This window comes from Mastomys coucha, unplaced genomic scaffold (genome assembly GCF_008632895.1).
Source record: "Mastomys coucha isolate ucsf_1 unplaced genomic scaffold, UCSF_Mcou_1 pScaffold3, whole genome shotgun sequence".
Lineage (NCBI taxonomy): Eukaryota > Metazoa > Chordata > Mammalia > Rodentia > Muridae > Mastomys > Mastomys coucha.
The window spans coordinates 7,291,434-7,302,576 of record NW_022196909.1 but is presented as its reverse complement, the minus strand read 5'-3'; the positions used below and the strand labels follow the sequence as shown (position 1 = coordinate 7,302,576).

General features: G+C 46.5%; 1 protein-coding gene across 1 annotated transcript in view; it reads left to right on the top strand.

The window, feature by feature from the left end:
• The window catches only part of Fig4 (FIG4 phosphoinositide 5-phosphatase), a 92,908-nt gene that overhangs the window by 57,096 nt on the left and 24,669 nt on the right, over positions 1-11,143 (top strand). Inside the window, exons 16-20 of the mRNA XM_031348426.1 lie at positions 239-386; positions 2,448-2,531; positions 4,309-4,504; positions 5,637-5,719; positions 9,915-10,001. Coding sequence (XP_031204286.1) covers positions 239-386; positions 2,448-2,531; positions 4,309-4,504; positions 5,637-5,719; positions 9,915-10,001 — 598 coding nt within the window. The remainder of the gene's footprint in view (positions 1-238; positions 387-2,447; positions 2,532-4,308; positions 4,505-5,636; positions 5,720-9,914; positions 10,002-11,143) is intronic.

The window sequence follows — 11,143 nt, the reverse complement described above, 5'->3', positions numbered from 1 at the left end:
CAGTCACAGCACAGGCTGTGGCAGGCCATCTGTGAGCACTGATGGCATTGCACACACGTGTGCTGCAGGCACAGCACAGGCTGTGGCAGGCCATCTGTGAGCGCTGATGACATTGCACACACGTGTGCTGCAGGCACAGCACAAGCTGTGGCAGGCCATCTGTGAGCGCTGATGACATTGCACACACGTGTGCTGCAGACACTCTGGTGATTTAGTAACAGGAAGTCATCTTTCCCAGTTATCTGCGCAGCGAACTTAAAGAAGCTGATGGTGAAGAAATTCCACAGATGGGAAGAAGAGATTGATATTCACAGCGAGTTCTTCCGGCCGTACGAACTGAGCAGCTTTGATGACACCTTTTGCTTGGCCATGACAAGTTCAGCACGGTATGTCGTGGCTACCTCAGAACTGTAAGCACCGGGAAACTCACATTCCTCTAGTACGTAGAGGTATGTCTGTTGTGCAAGCTGCCCAGAGATGGGTCCTCAAGTCAGAACGCCTCCTGTGATGGGGAGCCCGTCACTCACAGTCCTCATTACCAACTGGGTTAATTGTTCTTATTTGATAAGTTGAGATCTTTCCCCTGCTAGCCGTGATTTGCCATTTGTAGTCAACTCAGTATTTTTCACTCTCCTCCAGCTTTCCCTCCCTTCCCCTCCTTTCCTCCCCTCTGCTCCCCTCTCCTTCCCTTCCCTTCCTTCCTCTTCACTCTCTTCCCTCCCGTCCTGTCCCTCCCTTCCTCCCAGCATTGTGCCACTAGCTAAGTTAGTGAAACGCAAGCTTATCAAATGCATATTTTCTCCACAAGGCTCATCATAGGCTCCTTATTGTTAGAAACACTATATAGCCACAGCCTTGTGCTCAGGGACCATTTTAAACAGCAAGATGGCCAACAGAAAAGACACACAAATATGAAAACGTAGCCCAGAATAGATGGCTTAAAGGACACTCATTTACAGTGAGAGCAAAACTAAAGACAGAGCCCACGTTCAGGCCTGCTGATCCTCTCCTGGAGCATTCGAACTGGGTGAGTCAGGCTTCCACTGCCCCTTACAGACATGTGCCCAGGAGTGCTTGTAACAATCGCAAGAGTGTGGCTACACAGACTTTTTAGTGAGTAAGCAAACTCACACTCTCAGAATCTGACGATTCCTTCTCTTCCTCCTTCTCTCCTCCTTCTCTTCCTCCTCTTTCTCCTCCTCCTCCTCCCTCCCCTCTCCCTCCTCCTCCTTCTCCTCCTCCTTCTCCTCCTCCTTCTCCCTCTTCTACTCCTCCTCCTCCTCCTTCTCCTCCTCCTCTTCCTCTTCCTTCTCCTCCTCCTTCTCCTCCCTCTTCTACTCCTTCTTCTCCTCTTTCTCCTCCTCCTCCTCCTTCTCTTCCTCCTTCTCCTCCTTCTCCTTCTCCTCCTCCTTCTCCTTCATCTTCATCTTCATCTTCATTTCCTCTCCTCTTGCTCCTCCTCCTTATATGTTTAGAAACAAAGTAAAATGCAATTTCATTGCCAAGACATTTTCAGACTATCAAATGGACATTTGGTGTGGTGGTAAAGGTCTGTCTACTCAGCATTTTGGAGGCAGAGGCAAGGACATTGTGCCACTCTGAGATGTGGAGTAAGCTCGAGGCCAGCTTTGTCTATGCAGTAAGGCCTTGTCTCCGGAAAACAAAGCAGAAAAATAATAAGATAAACTTGATAGACATTTTAAAGTCAAACCCAAGCTTATTTCTTGCCAGGGGCTGGGGGAGTAGCACCTGGGCACGGTGTTGGAGAAATACCCTCACCAAAAGCCAGGAGTCTCAGCAGAGCTCACAGAACTGCTGCCTTGTTGGCCCGCCGTGATGTGCCTGGCTTTTGCAGTGACAGGAAGGTAGACCTTAATGCTGTGCAAGGGACTCGGGGCTTAGCTCACTCAATAAGTGGACATTAGGTCAGCTTCTGTGTGAAGCATCCCCAGAGCGGTATGTGAATGAGCCCTGGTTTAATGAGGTAGATGTTTCTCTTTTAATTCATGCCCCTGTTCTTTGATCATTAAGTCTACCTCCTTCAGTGGTCTGAGTTAATCGTGCTGCGCAGGCCTGAGCAGCTTACTGTCTGGCCACTGCTTTGTTTACCTGAGAACTAATCGTCACATCTAGCCAGATGGTTTACATCCAAGGCCTGCCTGGGGTGTCATCACTTTCCAGCACACACAGCTTTACTCCTCAGCTCCTGCAGTGATGAGAGAAGTCACCACAGTCACATGGGCGTCACCCAGAGCTATTAGTTTATGAGCTTTTTGGGAGCTATTAGTTTATGAGCTTTTTGGGAGCCCCATCAGCTGAAGTGATCATGAGTACTTGTGTTAGAATATGTATAGCCTCAGAGGCAAGGTTAGCAGGAAACAGTGAGCTGGAATCATCTACATAGACAGTGAGTTATAGAGTGTTTTAACTTTTTCATCTTTTTCTAGTGATTTTATGCCTAAAACTGTTGGCATCGATCCAAGTCCATTTACTGTGCGAAAACCAGATGAAACTGGAAAATCTGTCCTGGGGTAAGATTTGCATATAGAATGGAAATTTAAAGATTCCTATAAAATAGTAGTGCTTGCAGTACTATTTCCATCCAGATCTAACAATGTCAAGTCGCATCATTAAAGTCTGTTTGTTGCATCTGTTTTGGTAGCTTACTTATAGCACCGGGTCATTGAAATGCTCACTGTTGGAAACAGAACTGATAGTAATCTCTGCAACATGGTCTATCTTATTAAATTGTGAACATAGCATGTGGTATAAAGATGAGGAGTAGATGTTCTTTTTTTTTTCTTTTTAGATTTATTTATTATTATATCTAAGTACACTGTAGCTATCTTCAGACAACCCAGAAGAGGGCATCAGATCTCATTACAGATGGTTGTGAGCCACTGGGATTTGAACTCATAACCTTTGGAAGAGCAGTCAGTGCTCTTAACCGCTAAGCCATCTTGCCAATCCCGGAGTAGATGTTCTATAAATAACCCAGCTTTCTTTGTTTCTCAACATAAAATAACTAAAGTCTGTGCTTATTTTATGCACTGTAGTGCTTTTAGTTGGAATCTGAATGTAAAAGCAAGTGTACTCTGAGAACTTGATAGGTTTCCGTGCATGGCTCTAACACTGTGTGCAGGAGAGACAGTTCTGTATCTAATAACATGAAGGGACTCCCCTCCCATGTCTGCATCTTCCCACTGAGAGACTGGAGTGAAGTGTGTCGCATTCTGGTCAGAGACTCTTATTTGCCCCATGACCTGTCTGTTACAGTGGTCACATTGCTCCTCAATTTGGAGCAGAAGTCATGGTAAGACTGTAGATACAGTATCCTACTTGTATTTAGGATTATAAACCCAGTTGGATTTTAGCTGCATGTAATTTATACACGGGGTCATATACAAATATTTTCTAGATGCACCGTTTCTGTGCCTTAAACCCACGACCTTTCAGGAGTTTCACATTAAGCCCTGACCAGATGCTAAGAGTTTAAAAGAAAGAAAGTGTTGAGGAGTTTGAGCCCAAGGTGATCCTGGGACAGGTAAACATCTGGACAGCTGGATGGGCTCAGCTCAGAAACACTGTCAGCTTAAGTTTTAGATGGAGAAGGTCAGGATGGTCTTTTGTTTTTTTACAATATCTAACTCTGGTGAGATAAATTGCATTTTTTTCTTTCCTGAGATTTTCCATGAATTGCTGTGTTTTTAGTAACATATAGTGACCTATTTTAACAGTAAGTGCAGGACATGGGGGCTCAGTCAGTACAGTCCTTGAAGGCTCTGAGTTCCAGCCCCAGCTCCCACATCACAAGCTGTAAAATCTCAAGCATAGTCCTCCTTCTGAATTAGAAATGTGGACAATCCTGATTTCAGTTACCAGACGATGCTACAGAGCCCTTGGCGAGAAAGCTTCTGCCCCCTCCCCAGCCATGCTTGGCTTATCTTTTTTTAAAGATTTATTTATTTATTTCATGTATGTGGATTGTCACTGTCTTCAGACACACCATAAGACAGCATCAGATCCCATTACAGATAGTTGTGAGCCACCATATGGTTGCTGGGGTTTGAACTCAGGACTGCTTAACTGCTGAACCATCTCTCTAGCCCGGTTTATTTTTAATTGTGGCAATTTTGTTATGTGCAGATAAATACTGGGCTTTCCACTTAAATGTGACTTGACCCTAGACCCTAGCTTCTTGCATATCCTCATGCTTCACTTGGATTTTGGCTCGGGACACAGCCATCCACAGTGATGGTTAAAGGTTCATCTTGAAGATGCTTTACATTCATATCCATCTCCTCAAAGGAACAAAAGCAACAGAGAGGAAGCTGTCCTGCAGCGGAAGACAGCAGCCAGCGCCCCGCCACCCCCCAGTGAGGAGGCCGTCTCCAGCAGCTCTGAGGATGACTCCGGCACCGACCGGGAAGATGAGGGCTCCTTCTCTCAGCGATCCACTCCTGTGAAGATGACTGACACAGGAGACAGTGCCAAAGTGACTGAGGTGCGGGGGCAGGGAAACATGTGTGATCTAGCCTGAGGCTCTGGAAATGATCTTTAAAATTCTGCTTTTGCTTAAAAGGCCGAGAGCAAGAAAATGTCATGTTACCCGATTCACGCTGCTTTAGTGCAGTGCCCCAGGTGCAGCATAGGACAGCTACACTCTGAGTAGACCTCAGGAATGCTTTGGCCTTTGTTCCTCTTTGTAGTGGTAGACTTACAACTTCAGAAGCTTTAAGAGAGTCCTGTCCTTCCCTGAGCATCCCTCCACTCGGTGTCTGTTATTCCCCCCATTGGACACTTGGCATGCAGGGTTTGGACGAGGCTCCCCCACAGTCTTTGGATAGCCCTGGTGGAAATGAGTCCTGTCCAAATCAATTTACTCATATAGTAAGGAAAACAAGTGGACAGAAACAGTTGCTTTCTAGAAATAGCTAAAAGTCACAGTGTGGTAAGAAGTCATCCTGCTAACTGAGGAGCCAGTGGGGTGACACGGGCTAAATCTAGCCCACTCAGTGTTTGTGAAGATAAAGTTATTTTGGAAACCAGCCCTGCCCATTCATGTTGCGTATGGTGGCTCACACCCCATGCCAGTGTTGAGTAGCAGCAGCAGAAGCTGTAGAACCCAGCATGCTTAGACTGTTCACTGTCTGGCCTTTGACAGAAAAAATAAACAACAAATCGCCAACTCCTACATTATATACAGCAGCCCTGTTTATTTTGCACATTAAAAAAAGGCCTTACACTAAGCCATTTTAGTAAGAAACTAGAATCATAGTTTTGTTGGGGTTTGTATTTGTTTTTGGGGGGTGTACTTTTTATTGTTTTGTTTGAAGGTAGGGTCTCAAGCCACACACACCATGGTCTATTAGAACTCAACTATGTAATCCAGATGAACCTCAAATTCACTGCAGTCCTCCTGCCTCAGCTTTTCAAGTCCCAGGATTATAGAGATGAGCCATTGATCCTAACAAACTGATTTTTTGAATGCTATTAACTGAAGTTTAATGAGCAATATGAAAAAAAATATTATTGTTTTTGTTGAAAAATTCTTAGACTCATTTTCTTCATCTCTGGGGATATTAACCTGGAGAATATCTGACAGTCCTAAGCAGTTCTTGTTTTTAAAACTCTAGAGTGCGGTCCAGCCCATGAAGGAAGTGTATGGAGTTAGCCTCTCCAGTAGCCTGTCAGAGGAGGATCACTTCATTTATGCCAGGTGAGAGACTGAAGCATAGAGAGGAGAGATAACAATGAATCATGGGATTATTGTGACATCCACTGTACCTTCTCTGTCCCTGTGATAAATACTGAGCAAAACCAAGTTGAGGAGGAGATGGGTTATTTGGTTGCAGGTCACACACAGCCCATCCATGGGGGAAGTCAGGGTCGGAACTCAAGCAGGACCCATGGAGAAGTTCGTCTTAGTGGCTTGCTCAGCTCCCTTACGTAGCCCAGGCTCACCTGCCCAATAGCACCAGTCACAAAGCTGGGCCTTCCACTCCCATTAGCACTGAAGACAGTGCCCCACTGACGTGCCCCTGACCAGACTGCTGGAGGCAGTCCCTTACCTGAAGTTCCTTTTTCTCAGTTAACTCCAGCTATGTCAACTGGAGTTGATGTAACAAAGATGACAGAAAATTGACCAGAAAGTCAAAACAGTGATGTAGAAGACAACAGGTTCTGTTTGGAGCACAGGTGCCTTTAAGTGTCCAAATGTGAAGCACTGGTTTGTCCTGGGGAGAGGATCGAGTGCTTCATTCGCTGCCTCAGTGGGAGGGATCAGGGGGCACTTCTATATCTGCGCTGCCCATGGCCGTGCTGAAACTAGATACAGAAGTACAGCTGTGTTCCCCAGCTCTCAAGATCAGCCTTCTCAGAAACGAATCCTGAACATGGACAGGTAAAGACCTTGCATCCACTTTACATCTGCTGGGGTTAAGGGTGGCAGAGGCAGGGCGCCAGGTCAAGATGTGCAGATAAGCCAGACTTCACTGAAAGGAGCACACCATCAAAAGGCATTTTCTGAAATGGTGCCAAATTAGGTGTGCAGTGCAAAGAGTCAGAGTTCTTAGAACCTCTAAGGGACTGTTTTCCCTGGAAACGTAAAGAACTTGGCAGGACCACCATAAGCACCCCTTGAGCCCAGTACAACCTGCAGACGACTGTGTATCCCACAGAGACACAGCTCCACTTAGGTCATTTACATCTCACTTGTATAAGTTATATAAATGCTCAGCTTTTTTTTTGTTTTGGTTTTTCGAGACAGGGTTTCTCTGTGTAGCCCTGGCTGTCCTGGAACTCACTCTGTAGACCAGGCTGACCTCGAACTCAGAAATCCGCCTGCCTCTGCCTCCCAAGGGCTGGGATTAAAGGCTTGCACCACCACTGCCCGGCACTCAGCTTCTTTTTAAGAGGGCCTTTCCTTTCAGTATGCACTGACCTGAAGGATGCCAGTTTCCATCTCAAACTACTACCGTGCATGAAACATAAAATGCATGCCGTACCCTGACTATAAAATCAGCCTTCATAGCTTGGCACATTATAAACCTGCGTCACTGATCAAGAGCCAAGTCGGACATTCAGAGTGGAGCCACATGTGCTCACTCCTGGGCACGTGAGCACAGTTCCTAACTTGCCCACTCTTTTGAACTCTGTAACTAAACTGTGATGCAGTGCACCTGTAAGCAGTGTGGTCTGGAAGAACAGCCGGCGGGGATCACTAGCTGAGTATGAGTCTGTGTGGCAAGGACTGAGGTAGTGGCTTGGCGAAACAAAAAGAGAAGTCTTTTGTTGTTATTGTTGTTGTTGCTGTTGTTGTTGCTGTTGTTGTTGTTGCTGTTGTTGTTGTTGCTGCTGCTGTTGTTGTTGGCCTCAGACACGGCTTCCACTGAAGTCTTACTGGCTCAGACTATAAGGTCTACTTCTTTTGTCTCCTTTCGGTAGTGCGATACTGGTTTTATCAGCCTCGGCATCCCTGGGAAACACCAGCCTGAGAAGGCCGGCAGCCAGTGTGCATAGAAGGGATGGATACGGGGAGACATCCACGCTGGAATGAGTGTCGCATTCTTATGACACTTTGTTCATAGACGGCTTGTGGTGTTTTGTTTGTTCTCTAAACACCTCTGCAGTTGATTTAAAAAGAGATTACCAGTCTTTGTAAAGTCTAAAGGTACAGAGCTTTCAGTGACTGCTCCAGAATACATACCCCATGCTTCCTGGGAATCTTGTGATTTAGACAATATGTGCTTCTTCTTTCTCTAGCTCCTCGCAGCTGTTGATGCTTATAGTGAACGGGAGGTGGGGTTGGGGGCACTGGCCATTTCTTCCCTCTGTGTGATGAGTGGCCCCTTCCTGTCTACTAGTCAGCTGTCTGCTGCTCTAACAATGATCCTTGAGACAATCAGCTTATAAGGAAGAAAGGTTTTTGTGACACAGATTTGGAGATTGCAGTCTGTGGTCAGTTAATCCTGTTGCTTTGGGGCCAGTGGCAGTGCAGAACATCAGGGTGGGAAGTCCATACTGAAGCAAAATTGTTCATCTCATGACTGGGACACAAACATGTGAGAGAAATCCAGGGTCCCCAACTCCATCTGAGGTCATGCCCCCAGTGACCTAAAACCTCTGACTGGGCCCCATATCTTAAGGTTTCACCACTTACTTACCAGAGGCCCTGTTCTAAGAACAGACTTTCATGCATGAACCTCTTATGGGAGACATTCTATCCAAACTACAGAAGTTAGTTAGTATGGTGTAGCTAGGCCAGGGTGACCCAGTCATACTTAGGGACTGCCTGGCCCCACTCTTAGACCGCTAGGTGTTAGAGCTATCTTGGTGTCTCCTTTGATCAAGAGAGCCAGAAAAGATCCCATCTAATTGTACCCTAAGCTACCACATAGCCTTCCCACCCTCAGGTGAGTGCACCCAATAAATTGTTGCCCACTGGGGTTTATACACATGGTGATGACTTGCACACCAAGCTGACTCAGGGCCACAGAACACTGGGAAGGAGAGGACACAGCTAGCTCTGGATTGCAGAGCCCTTGGAGGGAGCTCACCACCGGCCCTCTCATGCAGCCTGTCCTGCCTCTATTTCTCCTGCCTGTTTTTTCTTGCACGGGGCTGTAGCCATCAGGATTCCTCAGTTTCATGGTTTGTTCTGACCTCTGACCTCTGACCTCTGAGCCCTGCTCTCCATCTTCATTCTCCTCTTTTTCAGTGACTTTAGTTTGCTATCTGACCAGACTTGAAAGCTTTTTATTCCATGAAGCCTCATACAGAGGCCACAGTGTTTTTGCTTTATTAATTAAATTTGACTTTTACATGTATGCTTTCCCTACATGCATGCGTGTGTGTTTGACTCTTACATGTATGCTTTCCCTGTGTGTATGTGTGTGTGTCTCCCTTCTTCTTTCCCGCCAGGAACAGAAAAAGGTACTGGGATCCCCCGGGACTGAAGTTATGGGAGGTTATAACTTCATGTTTTAATCATGCCATGTGGGTGCTGGGAATGTGCCCTGGGTCCTCTGGAACCCAGGCAGTGCCCTAACCACGAGTCTTCTCTCCCCACCCCCACAATGTTTTTTATTGTGATAGTGATGGCACACCTCATCTGAGAAATGTTAAGTGTGTATAGCTAGTGTTATATAATCTCTCCATCCCTACCCTGGACACAATTGGTCACTTTTCTTAGACTAAAGCAAGCCTAGAAAGTTTGTCAGAAGCACCATAAGAATCTCTCAATTGTTGCTCCTGAAACACTTGACCTCAGAAAAGCTTATGAAAAATAAATGGTAAGGCTATTCATAGTCATCAGAGGAAAATATTTTAAGTGGGAGACAAACAGGAAGGCAATCAGCTCCTTGAGGCTGCTCTGTCACCTCCCATGGGAACAGAGGAACAGATTGCATCTCTGAGGGGTAAACTGGGTGTGCATGGTACCAGCCTCCCTGCAGGCAGGAGTGTGGCTGTCCTCTTTGGCTCTGAGTTAATGCTTGGGTTGGTGCCACACAGTCTTCTCTGGGGTGGGGTGACACAGCAGTGGCTCATCAGCTGGCTTCCTCTGTTTGATGGACAGCAGTTTTCCTAGAAAAATTAGAGTGCACTTGGGAGTGAGGCTGGGGAGTGAGAGAATGGGGAGGATTGTTAGGTCCTGAGAAGCTAAGTCAATGCTGTGGACTCTTCACAGCTTCCCTGCCTCAGGGCTGGTCTCTGGCCTAATCCTCCCCGTGTTACTCTGTCATTGCAAGCCCCCAACCAACCCCATGCTTCCTGTATTCTGTGTTGCTAATGGAAATGTAGAAGTGACCTCACTCGTATCTCCATGGTTGTGCTCGTACACCACCTGGTGTGAGCCACTGGACTCACACAGGTCCTTCCGTCAGTAGCTTATACTCGTCCTTTGTAATCCTTAGGTTTGTTCAGCTGGGGCAAAGTCAACATACACAGGATGGGAGGAGCCAGCCACTGTGTGCCCGGTGCTCAGATGGAGTTAGAAATCTGTAAGTACAACAGACCACTTTTGATACACATGTGGAGGTCAGAGGACAATTTGAAGTAGTCAACTCGCTCCTTCCACCATGTGGGTTCCAGGGAAAGAACTTGGGTCATCAGGCTTGGCGGCAAGCCCCTTTACCCACAGAACGGTCTTGCTGGCTTTATATTTAATCTTTAAAAAACAAAATCTCTGTATCCATGCCACTCGTGGAGTGTCTGGTGACTTGTTAGGGGAAGTAGCCATTCTTGTCACCAACGTAGTCTAATTCGACACACAGACGCATTCTTCCTGCTACTCTCTTTACTGAAAACTGTCCTGGGAGAACGGGGTGAGGGGTGGAGAAGAGGTTGTAACTGTAAACTGTACCCCTTGGCTTTCTTCCACAATCTCTGCCCTGACTTGGGTAGAGAGGGGACGTGGAAGCAGTTCCAGTGCCCGAGAGACTTTAGGTGTATCCTCCAGAGGAGTGGCTCCCAACCTTCCTAATGCTGTGACCCCTTAATACTGTTCTATCCTGTTGTGGTCATAACCCCAATCATACAAGTATTTTGTTACCACTTCATAACTATAATTTTGCTACTGTTATGAATCATATTGTAAATATATGATATGCGGCCATCATCCAAAGGGGTTGCATCCCACAGGTTGAAAACCACTGCTTCAGAGCATGGGTGAACATGGTAGTCTCTTCTTGCTCCCTGACCCTATGAGCCTTCATGACTTGGTGGATGTGAAACAGGAGTAAACTCTTAGCTAAACAGAACTATGTTCAAATTACGCCACTTTCTGGGTTGTCATGTTGAACAAACAACTGAGAGTCTGTGTGGCTGTTACTACACAGTGTTACCCCAGACCTGCTGCAGATGACGGTGGCCTGAGGGAAGCCAATACACTCTGCACAGTGTCTGGAACAAGTAAGTCACCATCATGGTCATCATTTCTCTATGCCTCATCATGTCTGTCTGTCAGGACAGAGCATGGAGGTGACAAGTAGAGGTTCCCGACAACAGTCTGTTCTGTTCCTTCTATAGATGGAGTCAGAGTGGAGCTGCAGCAGGTCTATGGGTGGTGTGTGTAGATGGAGTGAGAGTGGAGGTTCAGCAGGTCTATGGGTGGTGTGTGTAGATGGAGTGAGAGTGGAGCTTC